The sequence below is a fragment of the Musca autumnalis genome, unplaced genomic scaffold (genome assembly GCF_047663935.1).
Source record: "Musca autumnalis isolate F117 unplaced genomic scaffold, ASM4766393v1 scaffold_3, whole genome shotgun sequence".
NCBI classification, from domain to species: domain Eukaryota; kingdom Metazoa; phylum Arthropoda; class Insecta; order Diptera; family Muscidae; genus Musca; species Musca autumnalis.
This window is the reverse complement of record NW_027411866.1, coordinates 153,912,182-153,930,253: the sequence shown is the minus strand read 5'-3', so window position 1 is coordinate 153,930,253 and position 18,072 is coordinate 153,912,182. Positions and strand designations below refer to the sequence as shown.

Below are 18,072 nucleotides of genomic sequence, written 5' to 3'. Positions count from 1 at the left end.
ATTCGATTTTGCCTATGTGGCTTAAGCCATTTTGGCGTCCACATTTTTTCAAGCTTTCAGTAAAGGAAAAACAGTTTACGGCATGTAGAATAACATAGGGTTAGTCTATGCAATTGGGGATTTTTTTAAGTATATATTACAAAAGGTTCCGGTTCGTCCAGCATAGTCAGTTTGATTTTTTTGAAAATGTGGGTTAGGCCGTTTTGGCGCTGAGCGCCTCATATATAAATTCTGAAGTTCTTTTGCGAGTCGTAAGATGCTCATGTCCAACGGACACTTGAAATCAATGTAGACACAAGGGCTACGAAGTTTATATCCTTAAAAAACACCATGAATAAATATATGTACATCAATTGTGTACAGATTTTCGACGATATAAATAGTCAGGAAATGGACCTAAAATAACTGGAGGAATATAAGAAATAAATGTGGTAGCAAGGAAAGCGGCTCCCAGTCTTAAAACGGTCGCAGACAGTGATATTTGCTTAAAATAAATTTGTTTACCTTGGATGCCAGTTTATTAATAATTATTAATGATTAAAACTTACAATATTATATGTTTTGTTACTACTCGGTAATCCGGACACCGCCGAAACATGTGGTGTCCGGATTATCGAGATTATACTGTATTTAAAAATCCTCAGAATTTATATGGTTTATATGGTATTTACAAATCCTTAGAACTTTATATGGATTCTACACTAAGATTTATCCAGATATGTTTGTTCTTCTCTCAATGGTAAGTGGAGGATGATTAGCCAACTGCAGGGAAAAATTATTGTGTACTACAATTTCTTCCAATTTGATTGTGGTGGAAAATTTATAACGCTTGATTATTTTGGCCAGTGCAACTTTAAGGGATAGTTCGGCATAACGCATTCCTACAGAACCAAAAATAAAATATTTATTACAATTTAATATGGACTTTGAATATAGCTTGAACAATTTTGTCATTATGTTTACCTAAACAACTTCGTTTGCCTTTAGAAAAAGGTATAAACGCATATGGATGTCGTGCTTCCACATTATTGGGAAGAAAGTTGTCAGGATTAAATTTATCAGCTTGTGGGCCCCATATGTCTTTACTACGATGTAAGTCATATATACTTACTGCCATTTCAAGGCCTTTAGGTATAACGATGCCATTTCTCAATATTAGGTCTTCATCAACAGCTATGCGCCCTATCAATGGAATGCTAGGAAATAATCGCATTGTCTCCTTTATAAACGTATCCAGGTAAGTGAGTTGCTTGGTGTGTTCATAGGACATGTTAAACTCTCCGTTATCGTTATCGGGAAATAGTTGAACTATTTCTGCATATGCTATGGCTTGATAGTTAGGATGCATGGCTAACATAAACATGGTAAAGTATAAGGTAGATGAACTCGTTTCAAAGGACTGTAGTGCAACAAAAAACAATTGATGGCATTTGAATTATTTTCATTAGATATTTATAACTTTTTACAAATAACTTACCGCGCCAAATAAATGCACCATACTCGTTATGGCAAGGTCTCTATCAAGTATATTACTTTTGATGGCATCATTGACATGTTTGGCAACCGAAGTATCCTGGGTATCCAAATACTCTGGACTGTTTCGAAGACCCGATGCATAGTATGCGTATGTCTGAAAGAAAAGAAAAACAAATCGCCAAATTTTAGATTCAATAAATCTTCAAACAATATTGCTACAAATTTGGATACATACATACATTCAAACATATGAATGTATGCATTCTGTATGAGGGAAATTTCCGAGGAACCAGCCCATACTTACCTCGCCAATTAACCGCTTAAGCGTAGCTATATTTTGTTGCTCGTCTTTATATATTGTTTTATCAGCTAATGTGACAATCGGTCTTAATTGATAAGCAGGCTTAAACATTAAATCTGACAAATATTCCACGCATCTATTAAGAAACATTATTTTAATATCCAAATGCATTGTAGACGTTTTTTATTCTTACTCTGATGATTGTTTGGCAAGCAGTTTCGTAAAAAATGGCTGGTGCTTATCGATGTCTCGTCCCAACATTGTCTCTACAATCAGGAATACACATTGCAGAATATACTTGTTGTAATTTGTAGATATCAAACCAGCTTACCTCCTGATATACCAAAGGTATATTCACGACAATATACTAAAATGTCATACGAGTTTTCCATAACATGATATTTATCCATTTCGGCAAATAATTCAGTCAATTTTTTATGAAAGATGGGTATATATTCAATAACTTTTGGCAATTTAAATGCAACATCCATCAGTTTTCTATGTGGTTGCCATTCGTTAACTATGAATAGAAATAGGTAAAAACATATTTCGTCTGCTACGCACGAAAAGGTCGTAAGTCTACTTTTTCGGGAAATCGCGTTTTTGTTATAGAATGATAGTACAAGTCAAAACACGTCGTATGATACAAAGAAAATGGTATAATGTCACTGTTTTCTATAGGTTTTTCAATTGTCGGAAAAGGTTGTAAGTCCACAAAACTTACAAATTTGAGTACGAAATGGTAGTAAGTCCACAGGAAAATGTATATTTAAAAAAAAAAATACTACAACTAATCTGGTTCAGATATAATGTTTAACGTCATCCATGGTTGGGGTACAATGCAAAGAACTAGCCTACACCTTTGGATAATAATCGGATGATATTTTGCGGAGCCAGTGGACCAAACTTGTGAACAAAAATCTGATAATTTCTATATTGCAACGAAAATTTACATTTGAAATCTATTTTCCTCTAAAAGCGAGCTGATTATGAAAGATGGACTTCTGGCCTTTTCATTGCTACTAATTGAGATGCTGTATGAGTTCAAATACCTCGCATATTGAAAAATTTGTAATTTGTCTGAATGGGGTTCCAAAGGACAACTTTAAAAATTTTATGTTAATGATTTCTGAACAAAATAGGAAACAATAAACCACTTTAGTTTTTTACAACTTAAAAAAATCACAAAGCCTATCGTTTTCTGTGGGATGAGGCGGAAGGTGGTTTGAGTGCAGAAAAGTTTGCAAGCATATGGACTCCCAGCAAAATTTGAAGGAAGGGGTTCCATGCGATGACGTGATTTCATGGCATCTTTTGCTTTGGTTCAAACGAAGTCGTGAAAGATCCTATCTTTTCATTTGCATTTGAACCAATGCAAAGGAAGTCGTGAAAGATCCGATCTTTTCATTAGAATTTGAATCCATTTCATCGATCCAATAGACATGAATTTTGTGTTTTTATTTATACACATTTTTCTAAATATATCAGATTAATTTTTTGGGGTCCACGTTCATATAAAATTCATCGATGAAAATGCTAAAAAGATGACATGCCAGATCACTTGCAGCCATGATTGAATATCATCTTTGGCATCGAATATTTTGCTGGAACTTTTTTATTGACAATGAAATTCCTACAAAAATACTATTTTACAGTGATGGGTGTACGTTAGGGATATAACGTTTTGCACTTTTTTGAAAATATCAAAAATACCACCACATAGTCGTGTAGAGCATGAAAAACTATTATGAAATGTGGCGAAAAAAGTTTCCGCACCAAATGCATTAAAGTTCTGTAATGCATTTTTTAATTTTATCTGTCACTAGCTGAACCCGGTGCGCTTCGCAACCCCTTTAGATTGATATGCATTTGAAATTTTACGGATTTTTTGAAATCAGAAAGAAAATTATGCATCAAATTCAAAAATTTAAAGTAAAGTATTTATTGTAATGCTTTAGGATGTACAATGTTTTTTGTTTTTCCTTCAGGAGCGTAAACAAACAAATCGGCCGGCCTACCAACACGTGAACATGCAACGTAGAGCTGACCATGAGAAAATCAAGAACATGCTAAATTTAGGCCGCATACACGAAGAGTCTGTCCTTGGAATTTATTTATAGTCATTGCAAATGCCAAACGTACAGGAAACTGCAATCTTTTAAAATTGAAGGGCGTTTCTGATGCTATTACCAACAGCAGTACATCTGAACCTATATACTTCCCAGTAATAATCGTTGCCTCAATTAAATAGTTATGTAGTTTTTTTCCTGTTAACCTTGTACCATTGCAAATGCGAGGTGGGTCTATGTTTCTTAATAAAATAATAGGAACACCAACTTTTAGCACTAAATTATGTGGTGGAAAGCCTGGAAGATCCAACGAATTTAGGAATTCAACTGGATAGGTAACCGCGTGGTCTTCAGTTGCCACAGTATCAATCGATTTGTATGTTCGTGCATTTCCTGAAATTCTATTGACTGAAATTCTTTCAATATAATTTAACAATTTGTTTTTCTGACCAATTTCCGCCACATATTCCAAATTTCATTGAAAGTGGTCTTACATAGCGTGTTTGGTGCATCAAATACATGAAATCGGCCGAAAATATATATGGGAGCTATATGTAAATCTAAACCGATTTCAATATAATTTGAAAATTTTTTTTGTAGATCAATTTCCGCCACTTATTTGAAATTTCATTGAAATTGGACATACATAAGGTGTTTATTGCATAAAATACATGAAATCGGCCAAAAATATATATTGGAGGTACATACATATATCCAAATCTGATCCGATTTCATTATACAGTCGAAATCGCTTATAACGTCGGTCAAGGGACCGACGGAATTTGTCGCTATAACCGATATGTCGTTATAATCGATAGGGCTATAAAGGGCCCCAGAGATTTGGGACTTTTGGATATCGTCGTTATAACCGATGTGACGTTATATACGACGACGTTATAAGCGATTTCGACTGTAATTTGGCAAACTAATTTCTAGGATCAATTCGTCAAAGATTCCAAATTTCGTCAAAATTGAACATACATGACTTGTTCGGTGTAGAAAATACATGAAATCGGCCGAAAATATATGTTTATGGGAGCTATATCCCAATCTGAACCGATTTCAAAATATTTTGGAACATTTATTTCTGCAATAAATTCCGTCACACATTCCAAATTTCATTGGAATTCGGCATACAAAACGTGTTTTATGCATCAAATGCATTAAATCGGCCGAAAATATATATCTAAATCTGAGCCGATTTCAAATTATAAAAATATTTTTAGACACACATCGCATTCCAAATTTGAAGACTGTATCGATAATCGTTCGTTAGATATCAGCTTACACAGTCTAAATTTTTTGGAGGTACCTTTCGATCCTGAGGCTATATCTCCAGATCGGGGCGGAATTTTTAAGAATTATATAGCCTGTGACACTTTCAGGCCATGTGGTAATATACTCTGAAAGTTTCAGGAAGATCGATTCTGCGGTTTTTGAGTCCATAAAGTTCAAACGAACAAACGTACAAACATTTTCCTCTTTTATAAATATAGATACCGCACAAATTTCATTGAAATAAATATGGGAGCTATAGCCAAATCAACACCGATTTCAATACTTATTTCTACCCCAAATTTAGTTACACATTGGACATACATAGCGTCTATGGGGCATCAAATACATGAAATCGGAAGAAAATATATATAGGAGCTATATCCAAATCTGAACCGATTTCAATATAATTTGACATACTCATTTCTACAACAAATTTAGTCACACATTCCAAATTTCATTGAAATTGGACAAACATAGTGGGTTGGGTGCATCAAATACATGAAATGGGCCGAAAATATATATAGGAGCTATATCCAAATCTGAACCGATTTCAATATAATTTGGCATACTCATTTCTACAACAAATTTAGTCACACATTCCAAATTTCATTGAAATTGGACAAACATAGTGGGTTGGGTGCATCAAATACATGAAATCGGCCGAAAATATATATAGGAGCTATATCCAAATCTGAACCGATTTCAATATAATTTGGCATACTCATTTCTACAACAAATTTAGTCACACATTCCAAATTTCATTGAAATTGGACATACATAGTGGGTTACGTGCATCAAATACATGAAATCGGCCGAAAATATATATAGGAGCTATATCCAAATCTGAACCGATTTCAATATATTTTTGCATACTCATTTCTACAACAAATTTAGTCACACATTCTAAATTTCATTGAAATTGGACATACATAGGGGTTGGGTGCATCAAATACATGAAATCGGCCGAAAATATATATAGGAGCTATATCCAAATCTGAACCGGTTTCAACATAATTTGGCATACTCATTTCTACGACAAATTTAGTCACACATTCTAAATTTCATTGAAATTGGACATACATAGTGGGTTGGGTGCATCAAATACATGAAATGGGCCGAAAATATATATAGGAGCTATATCCAAATCTGAACCGATTTCAATATAATTTGGCATACTCATTTCTACAACAAATTTAGTCACACATTCCAAATTTCATTGAAATTGGACATACATAGTGGGTTGGGTGCATCAAATACATGAAATCGGCCGAAAATATATATAGGAGCTATATCCAAATCTGAACCGATTTCAATATAATTTAGTATACTCATTTCTACAACAAATTTAGTCACACATTCCAAATTTCATGGAAATCGGACATATATAGCGTGTTTGGTACATCAAATACTTGAAATCGGACGAAAATATATATGGGAGGTATATCCAAATCTGGACCGATTTTGATATATTTTGGCACGTTTATTTTTAGGCTAAAATCCATCACACATTTCAAATTTGGAGTCTGTATCTGTAACCGTTCTATAGATATTTGCATACAAAGTTTAAATTTTTTGGAGGTACCTCCGATTCTGATGCTATATCTCCGGATCAGAGCGGAATTTCGAAACTTTTTATAGCCTATGTTACTTTCAGGCGATGTAGTAATATACCCTGAAAATTTCAGCAAGATCGGTTCAGCGGTTTTTGAGTCTATAAATTTCAAACAAACAAACAAACAAACAAACAAACATACAAACATTTTTCTATTTTATATATATAGACTAGCTGAACCCGGTGCGCTTCGCAACCCCTTTAGATTGATATGCATTTGAAATTTTACGGATTTTTTGAAATCAGAAAGAAAATTATGCATCAAATTCAAAAATTTAAAGTAAAGTATTTATTGTAATGCTTTAGGATGTACAATGTTTTTTGTTTTTCCTTCAGGAGCGTAAACAAACAAATCGGCCGGCCTACCAACACGTGAACATGCAACGTAGAGCTGACCATGAGAAAATCAAGAACATGCTAAATTTAGGCCGCATACACGAAGAGTCTGTCCTTGGAATTTATTTATAGTCATTGCAAATGCCAAACGTACAGGAAACTGCAATCTTTTAAAATTGAAGGGCGTTTCTGATGCTATTACCAACAGCAGTACATCTGAACCTATATACTTCCCAGTAATAATCGTTGCCTCAATTAAATAGTTATGTAGTTTTTTTCCTGTTAACCTTGTACCATTGCAAATGCGAGGTGGGTCTATGTTTCTTAATAAAATAATAGGAACACCAACTTTTAGCACTAAATTATGTGGTGGAAAGCCTGGAAGATCCAACGAATTTAGGAATTCAACTGGATAGGTAACCGCGTGGTCTTCAGTTGCCACAGTATCAATCGATTTGTATGTTCGTGCATTTCCTGAAATTCTATTGACTGAAATTCTTTCAATATAATTTAACAATTTGTTTTTCTGACCAATTTCCGCCACATATTCCAAATTTCATTGAAAGTGGTCTTACATAGCGTGTTTGGTGCATCAAATACATGAAATCGGCCGAAAATATATATGGGAGCTATATGTAAATCTAAACCGATTTCAATATAATTTGAAAATTTTTTTTGTAGATCAATTTCCGCCACTTATTTGAAATTTCATTGAAATTGGACATACATAAGGTGTTTATTGCATAAAATACATGAAATCGGCCAAAAATATATATTGGAGGTACATACATATATCCAAATCTGATCCGATTTCATTATACAGTCGAAATCGCTTATAACGTCGGTCAAGGGACCGACGGAATTTGTCGCTATAACCGATATGTCGTTATAATCGATAGGGCTATAAAGGGCCCCAGAGATTTGGGACTTTTGGATATCGTCGTTATAACCGATGTGACGTTATATACGACGACGTTATAAGCGATTTCGACTGTAATTTGGCAAACTAATTTCTAGGATCAATTCGTCAAAGATTCCAAATTTCGTCAAAATTGAACATACATGACTTGTTCGGTGTAGAAAATACATGAAATCGGCCGAAAATATATGTTTATGGGAGCTATATCCCAATCTGAACCGATTTCAAAATATTTTGGAACATTTATTTCTGCAATAAATTCCGTCACACATTCCAAATTTCATTGGAATTCGGCATACAAAACGTGTTTTATGCATCAAATGCATTAAATCGGCCGAAAATATATATCTAAATCTGAGCCGATTTCAAATTATAAAAATATTTTTAGACACACATCGCATTCCAAATTTGAAGACTGTATCGATAATCGTTCGTTAGATATCAGCTTACACAGTCTAAATTTTTTGGAGGTACCTTTCGATCCTGAGGCTATATCTCCAGATCGGGGCGGAATTTTTAAGAATTATATAGCCTGTGACACTTTCAGGCCATGTGGTAATATACTCTGAAAGTTTCAGGAAGATCGATTCAGCGGTTTTTGAGTCCATAAAGTTCAAACGAACAAACGTACAAACATTTTCCTCTTTTATAAATATAGATACCGCACAAATTTCATTGAAATAAATATGGGAGCTATAGCCAAATCAACACCGATTTCAATACTTATTTCTACCCCAAATTTAGTTACACATTGGACATACATAGCGTCTATGGGGCATCAAATACATGAAATCGGAAGAAAATATATATAGGAGCTATATCCAAATCTGAACCGATTTCAATATAATTTGACATACTCATTTCTACAACAAATTTAGTCACACATTCCAAATTTCATTGAAATTGGACAAACATAGTGGGTTGGGTGCATCAAATACATGAAATGGGCCGAAAATATATATAGGAGCTATATCCAAATCTGAACCGATTTCAATATAATTTGGCATACTCATTTCTACAACAAATTTAGTCACACATTCCAAATTTCATTGAAATTGGACAAACATAGTGGGTTGGGTGCATCAAATACATGAAATCGGCCGAAAATATATATAGGAGCTATATCCAAATCTGAACCGATTTCAATATAATTTGGCATACTCATTTCTACAACAAATTTAGTCACACATTCCAAATTTCATTGAAATTGGACATACATAGTGGGTTACGTGCATCAAATACATGAAATCGGCCGAAAATATATATAGGAGCTATATCCAAATCTGAACCGATTTCAATATATTTTTGCATACTCATTTCTACAACAAATTTAGTCACACATTCTAAATTTCATTGAAATTGGACATACATAGGGGTTGGGTGCATCAAATACATGAAATCGGCCGAAAATATATATAGGAGCTATATCCAAATCTGAACCGGTTTCAACATAATTTGGCATACTCATTTCTACGACAAATTTAGTCACACATTCTAAATTTCATTGAAATTGGACATACATAGTGGGTTGGGTGCATCAAATACATGAAATGGGCCGAAAATATATATAGGAGCTATATCCAAATCTGAACCGATTTCAATATAATTTGGCATACTCATTTCTACAACAAATTTAGTCACACATTCCAAATTTCATTGAAATTGGACATACATAGTGGGTTGGGTGCATCAAATACATGAAATCGGCCGAAAATATATATAGGAGCTATATCCAAATCTGAACCGATTTCAATATAATTTAGTATACTCATTTCTACAACAAATTTAGTCACACATTCCAAATTTCATGGAAATCGGACATATATAGCGTGTTTGGTACATCAAATACTTGAAATCGGACGAAAATATATATGGGAGGTATATCCAAATCTGGACCGATTTTGATATATTTTGGCACGTTTATTTTTAGGCTAAAATCCATCACACATTTCAAATTTGGAGTCTGTATCTGTAACCGTTCTATAGATATTTGCATACAAAGTTTAAATTTTTTGGAGGTACCTCCGATTCTGATGCTATATCTCCGGATCAGAGCGGAATTTCGAAACTTTTTATAGCCTATGTTACTTTCAGGCGATGTAGTAATATACCCTGAAAATTTCAGCAAGATCGGTTCAGCGGTTTTTGAGTCTATAAATTTCAAACAAACAAACAAACAAACAAACAAACATACAAACATTTTTCTATTTTATATATATAGATAACAACATATTTGCTTTTCATTAAAATTTTTATTTTTTTGTGATCTAATTTAAAATCATTATCAAAAGGTTCTGGACTAATTTGTTCTAAAATCGCGCCATTTCGGACCATATTAGGATTTTTTGACACTATTGCAATTTTTGGTTTTTCTTTATAAACTCGTGAATTTTATGTTTATATTTTTTAACCTATCGGACAAGAGAATATGGAGTCAGTTGCAACTAATTCGCGAAAGATACAGGCTGTTTTTGTTGACTTTGCCTGTGAGAATTGTATTTTTTTCTATAAATATTTATTCAAACAAAGCAAATTTAAAATTATAAGTAGAAAAAGCATCAAAAGGGTTTCAGTAATCAAAGTTGGTTCGGAGACTTTTTCACCGAATCGATCTTAGAAACGCGTTTTCATTATTAGAACAAAATTCCCCACATGGTACTGGTGTTGTATTTTTGTAGAAAACAAATACGATTCTCACAAGCAAAGTCAACAAAAACAGCCTGTAACTTTCGCGAATTCGTTGCAAATGACCCCATATTCCCTGGTCCGATAGGTTAAAAAAATATAAACATAAAATTCACGAGTTTATAAAGAAAAACCAAAAATTGCAAATGTGTCAAAAAATCCTAATGTGGTCCGAAATGGCGCGATTTGAGAAGAAATTGGTCCAGAACGCTTTGATAATGATTTTAAATTAGATTACAAAAAAATACAAATTAGTACATACCAAAATCGCAACTGTATAATGAGCAATGCATTGCTTAATGCATCAATTAAACATAATATTATTATTGAACCAAAAAATTCTAGAAATTGGCCACACCCAAATGGACGCAGGTATTGTCCACTCCTCAATAGAACGCGCCTTGAAAAGTAAAGATATTGCTATCCCATCCCAATATCGTGGTATTTGCAAAGCAGCAGTATTTGGATCATAAATTTTTTAAAAGGTTTAATTTATTAAAACTATTCGACCTGGTCGTGGAAAAGGCGATGTTAAAGTAACGGATGTGCGTGGTTTTAAATACACGCCAAACTCAACTTTTCGTATCAGAGGAAGACTTTACTTCAAACAAGTAAGAAGGGCGTTAAGTTCGGCCGGGCCGAACTTGTTATACCCTCCACCACGAGTTGTAATGAAGTAAAATGTAATAATTAGTTTCCTTTCTTGTGTGAAGAAGACTTAATACTAAATTTCAGCAATTTCGGTAAAACAATGTGAAGCACCGTTCTATGGGGGCTAGTTCAAAACGTCTATTTATACCGACAAATTTCTGGCGGAAAGTTTTTAGACTCAAAGAAGACTAAATAACAAATTTCCTATATTTCGGTACGAGAATGTATCTAAAACTTAAAAAATACCGAAAATCAGGAAGTACGCTTCTATGGGGATATAGGAAGACGTGGATATATATATGGTAACATGGGGCGCCTTCGCCACGTTTTTGTTCAAAATGTTCTCGTATCGACACCGTTAAAGTTTTTTTTTTCAAATATTATTTTTGGTACAAATATTAGCATATCTTGATTATAAATATTTATAATTTTATTTTTTAAATATTATTTTTGAAAATTTACAAAATGTCTAAAAAGTGGCGAAGCCTCTGCACCTAAAGGGTGGGGTCCAACGGACTCTAAAAGTGTAATTTACCACATTTTTTCTTTAATATTAACATTATGCGAAAAATTGAATAATCAAAAATGATTTTAAAATTCACAAAAAGAACCAGTTTCTAGTACTTAATTGAACTAGGAACCTTGAAGTTACGTACAAAAATCATAATATTACTAAAACAAAATACGTTTAGAATAATATTTGATTTTAACTTCATATAATAATGTGGGATATCTGTGGCACAAAGAATTTTAATTAAACATGAAAAATTTCTAACATTAAACCACCACACACCTACCAGTCATTACGTCACAACCTTCAGTATTACGAAAATCGGGAGGTACCGCTCTAAGGGGGCTATATCAAAATGTGGACCTATACCGACGAATTTTAGTCGGTAATGGAGGCAATATGAAGGCGTGGACCTGTACAGGCAAATTTCTGGGTATCAGTTTTATATCAGTAACGAAGACTTAATACCAAACTGCAGCAATTTTGGTGGAATATTAAAGTCAGGACAGCTGGCAACCCTGCGTGTGTCAAGACGTGTTTTTCTGCAGTGCGTATCGAGCTATAAAATTAACAATTTTTCGACAATATAAACAATTCTGTTTAACCAATGACAATGCTTTTTTAATCTTGTGGAGAATTTTCACAGCTACAACATTTTCTTTAGGCCCATTTACATAGGACTCGCGGTTTCGAAGCAAAATCGTGAAAACCTAAAGAACCCCTAAAAATGTGAACTTAAATCGCGATTTATTTGAAAAGCCCTCCGGCGATTTTTTTTCTTTCTTGATATTTTTCATCTATGAGCATTGTAGTTTCATAATCTGCAAAAACTTCCCAGGTGTAAGCACCTTCCATTTAAAATTAGTTAAGGCGCATCGTGTAAAGTATAAATATTTTATGTCAAAAAAATCCGTAAATTGAAGGAAAAGGTGGTAAGTCCCAGGAAAAATACAAAACTGTACAAACAAAAGGTCGTAAGTCCAAAAACATTCAATTATAACCCAAACGCGACGGAATTTGATTAAACAATGTACAGATATTGAAGCGGAATAAATAAACGGAGAATACTGCTCTTACCACCATATTAAAATCTTTAATACAGAATGCGGTGGAATGTTTTTTCTTCCTCCCGAAAATTTTCTAAAAAAACAACTTACGACTTTCCCATTATAAGATATGCACCTCAGTAGGTGTCACTCAAAATGATGCAATCTGAAATAAAAAACTGGAAACAATTATAATTTCTAAACGAACTTGGTACACTTTTCCAATGATGTTGGCATTAGTTTTAGTGTCCATTTGTTTGAATTTTTAAATAAGAGCGCATCATTTTGGAGGACATCACCCACTGTATTTTCTAGCCACTGAACGAACGCATTTTACCATCCATTGTTACAAGTCCTTTGCCCGCAACATGACGAAATCCGTTATACGTCCACCCTTTATTCAATGCTGCATTCGAATTTAGAATATCTTTTATGATATCGGGATCGCTGGTAATGAATTGAGGAAACGGTCCAATATACTTCACAAAATTTGGACCAAGTCGTAGACTGCTATTTCGGGTAATTTGCACAATGGCTATAAAAAAACAATATTATGAAATTAGGATATGATTCGAAAACGGAAAACAAGTGAGAAAAGAATATTTTAGGACGAGGCCGACCACGTGGCCATTATCTTTCGACGGATAAAAATTAATTTAGAAAGCAAAATATAAAGGTGTTTTTGACTTTTTCAGTAAAAAATTTTTGCCAACTTTGTCTTCAAATATTTGCACAATGAAGATTTTTTGTTTGTTGATCTCTAAATCATAATAGTTCCATTCTTCTCTGTGGAAATATATTGTAACAAGTAAAAAAGCGTTAAGTTCGGCCGGGCCGAACTTTTTATACCCTCCACCATAAAATATTCGGAACTAAAACGGAATAACTATTTTCTTTCCTGTCCACAATTTTAGGCGGAGATATTTTGTGACGACTGATACCTAAATAAGGTAAAAAAGCGTAAAAGTGTATTCAATCGGTCGGGAACCTTATATGGGGCTATATCGAAGTGTGGACCTACGTTTATGTTTTTGGTGGAGATGTACGATGTTATGGCGTGATCAAATTTTTGTTAAGTTCTTTTTTGTCATGCATGTAAAGTTCGTCAAAAAAGAATTCATTTCGCTATAACTCAGAAGTTTGACCTACGGCATAACTGTCCCTCCGGCTTCGAAATATTATCTTCATCGACTTTCATCGCCAAAAGGAATGTTTCGCCCCCAGCCTTTGATCTTCATATTTGTGCGTAGCGATATTTTTCCTTAAAATCGGTTCAATAAAACGGGTTGTTTGTTCTAGCACAGCAACTAGCAAAGTTTCAATCAGCTAATTAATTTCATTTGATTGCCAACTATATAAGCTTTGTAATGGTATGCGTATAAACTTAATCGGTTACTTAAAACCGGTTCAAAAATCGGTTTTAATGTCGGAATATCCGGTTCAAAATTTGAGATAACCGGATCTGTCCTCCATGAGAATTTGTTATTAACGTGTTCTTCATTACATGAGTTTATTTTTGGTAAATATTTCAAAAGCACCCGAGATGTCTACATAAGCAATAACCAATTGGTAAGTCTACATACCAATAAATAACCAATATCGAATATACAGAAAAACCAAACAAAGTTTTTTCAGAAGCAAGACCGAGTAAACACAAAAAGGACAATGAAAACGGGGAAATATTGATTAGTTGTGAAAGAGAACCGCACCTAAAATCATCTGAGCAACATTTTTGTAGAATATTTGAATGTTGAAAAATCTCATCTTGTGGTTCTTCTACTACGGTTCAAGAAATAAAGGACGAAAAGGATATGAAAAGAATTGAGTTAGAAGAATGAAGTATTCTACAAAAAGATTCGCCAATCGATTTGACTGAAGACATGTATTCTCAAAACGAAGCTACAATAACGCCAAAAAGAGATATGAAGCGATTTTCCCAAGTATTATAGGGGAAAAATCAAAAAAATCATCACGCGATAACTCAGAAAGTTGACCTATGGTGAAAATTTCCTTTTGGGTTCTTAGTATACTAATCAAGGGCTTTCATCTCCAAAAAGAATTTTCCACCCCCCAAAAATGCTGCCGCACAGTGTTACAGGCAGTTCGGTTAAAAATTGTAGATAAAATCCTCAAAGTACCGAAAATCGGGAGGTACCGTTATATGGGGGCTATACCAAAACATGGACCTATGTTTACAGTTTGTAGCTATGTATAATCCTCAAATGCGTTGCTCATTATACAGTTGCGATTTTGGTATGTACACCCACCACTGTAAAATAGTATTTTTGTAGGAATTTTATTGTCAGGCAAAACTTTTTCCTCAATAAAAAAGTCCATATGCTTGCAAACTCTTCTGCACTCAAATCACCTTCCGCATCAACCCACAGAAAACAATAGGTTTTTTTTAAATTTTTTTATTTAAACATCGCATAAAGTGTGATCCTGCAAAGTGGTTTAATGTTCTGTTTTGTTCAGAAATCATTAACATAAAATTTGTGAAGTTGTCCTTTGGAACCCCATTCAGACAAATTATAAATTTTTCAATATGTGAGGTATTTGAACACATACAGCATCTCAATTAGTAGCAATGAAAAGGCCAGAAGTCCATTTTTATACCCTCCACCATAGTATGGAGGGTATATTAAGTTTGTCATTCCGTTTGTAACACATCGAACTAATCATTTGTGACCCTATAAAGTATATATATTCTTGATCAGGATAAAATTCTAAGACGATCTAGCCATGTCCGTCTGTCCGTCTGTCTGTCCGTCTGTTGTAATCACTCTAGCGTCCGCAATAATTGAGATAGAGTGCTGAAATTTTGCACCCGAGGGTCTTTTTTCCATAGGCAAGTTCGAAGATGGGCTATATCGGTCCACTATTTGGTATAGCCCCCATATAACGGTACCTCTGGATTTGAGGTATTTTGACGTTCTTCGCCACATTTGCAGACCGAATTAGCTATAATTTAGCACATGGGGTTCCTATTGATCAACAAACTTATATCCCAAAGGATATGGACATAGGTCCATGTTTTGGTATAGTCCCCATATAACGGTACCTCCCGATTTTCGGTATTTTGAGAATTTTAGCCACAATTTTTAACCGAACTATCTGCAATTTGACATTGGAGGTTCTCAGTGGTCATGAAAGATCTCCACGAAACATCGTCAATATAGGTCCATGTTTTGGTATAGCCCCCATATATCGGTACCTCCCGATTTTCGGTATTTTGAGAATTTTAGCTACAATTTTTAACCGAACTAGCTGTAATTTGTCATTTGAGGTTCTCAGTGGTCATGAAATATCTCCACCAAACATCGCCAACATAGGTCCATGTTTTGGTATAGCCCCCATATAACGGTACCTCCCGATTTTCGGTATTTTGAGAATTTTAGCCACAATTTGTAACCGAACTATCTGCAATTTGACATTTGAGGTTCTCAGTGGTCATGAAACATCTCCACCAAACATCGTCAGCATAGGTCAATGTTTTGGTATGGCCCCCATATAACCGTACCTCCCGATTTTCGGTATTTTGAGAATTTTAGCTACAATTTTTAACCGAAATAGCTGTAATTTGACATTTGAAGTTCTCAGTGGTCATAAAATATCTCCAACGAAACATCGTCAACATAGGTCCATGTTTTGGTATAGCCCCCATATAACGGTATCTCCCGATTTTCGGTATTTTGAGAATTTTAGCTGCAATTTTTAACCGAACTAGCTGTAATGATCGGTATTTTGAGAATTTTAGCTACAATTTTGTCTATTCAAAAATAATCGTCAATATAGGTCCATGTTTTGGTATATCCCCCCATATAACTGTACCTCCCGATTTTCGGGAATTTTGCAGTGGTCACGAAATTTCTTCACTAAAATTCGTCAATATGGGTCCATTTTTGAGGGTCTACATTGTTTTGATGAAACTACCCTCAATTTGACTCTTGAAGTTCCCTTCAGCTATAAAACTTTTCCGCCAAAAAAATTTAAAGATAGGTTGACTCTTTGATATAGCCCCGTTGGTGGTACCTTTCACCTAGCTGAACAGATAGATAACACTGTGCAACAAAATGGAGGTGAAAGTCTGGGGCACGGAAAATTCCTCTTGGGGAAGAAAGGCCTTGGTGAGTATATTATGAACCCCGAAGGACAGATCCGCCGTGAGTCGAACTTCCGCGTTATGGCGTGATAAAATTTTTGATAGGGATCCTGTGGGCCATCAGGAATTAGCGTTATATCTTTGTTCACTGTTGCTTAAGTGCTCTACAAAAACAACAAACAAAGATATAATGCTAATTCATGATGGCTTACAGGGTCTCTTGCAAAAACTTCATCACGCCAAAAAGCGGAAGTTCGACTCACGGCGCATCTGTCCTTCGGGGTTTTTAATGTACACACACCAAGGGCTTTCATTTCCAAAAGGAATTATCTCTGTCCCAACATTTGTGTTCACAGTGTAATTTAAGCAATAGTGGGAGGCACTAGAAATTTATCCATTGTCGAAAAGTTGTTCCACCTAAAATTGTGAAAGGACCCTAATTATTCCATTTTAATTAAGACTATTTTATGGTGGAGGGTATAAAAAGTTCGGCCCAGCCGAACTTAACGACTTTTTACTTGTCCATAATCAGTTCGCTTTTAGAGGAAAATAGATTTCAAATGTAAATTTGCGTTGCAATATAGAAATTATCAGATTTTTTTTTCAAGCTTCTTTTCGCATTACAAGTAATCGGAAAAGTAATGGGTTACTTCTTAAAAAATGTACAAGGCAAACCTACTTACTTTACTCGTCACTAAGTAATGAGGACGGTGGCACAGCGTGTGTGTCCGACTATAAATCCTAGGGTTATGTGTTCAACGCTCATCGTCGGCACGCGAGTGTTTTTAAATTAAAAAATAACAGTTGGTGGTGCACATGTGCAGGGACGTACGCAGATTTCAAATTAAAACTTTTATTTTCTTAAGTCTCTGAACAAAAAATGTACACCATTAACAAGTTTTGTAAGAAAGTATTTTAAATTTTTTATTTGTATGGTGTATTTGAGAGAAACTTCCAATGAAATCTAAATTACTTCTTCATGTCATATCTTTCCACTATCAAATGCGAATTCCTTAATGAATATACTCCAAGTTTATTCATATTCGAACTAAATAGAGCTCTCGAGGCTTAAAACTCATCCTGTAA

The 18,072-nt window shown here is 34.4% G+C and overlaps 1 protein-coding gene across 1 annotated transcript; it reads right to left on the bottom strand.

The window, feature by feature from the left end:
- Positions 1–555: 555 nt before the first annotated feature.
- On the bottom strand, positions 556–13,413 carry LOC141396466 (probable cytochrome P450 313a4). The gene is made up of 7 exons (XM_073971950.1): positions 13,222–13,413; positions 2,109–2,297; positions 1,971–2,043; positions 1,781–1,913; positions 1,478–1,630; positions 964–1,399; positions 556–881 (listed from the first exon to the last, which is right to left on the bottom strand). Exons 1-7 carry the CDS (start codon positions 13,226–13,228, stop codon positions 709–711), a joined length of 1,164 nt encoding a protein of 387 aa, XP_073828051.1. The 5' UTR covers positions 13,229–13,413; the 3' UTR covers positions 556–708.
- Positions 13,414–18,072: the final 4,659 nt, after the last annotated feature.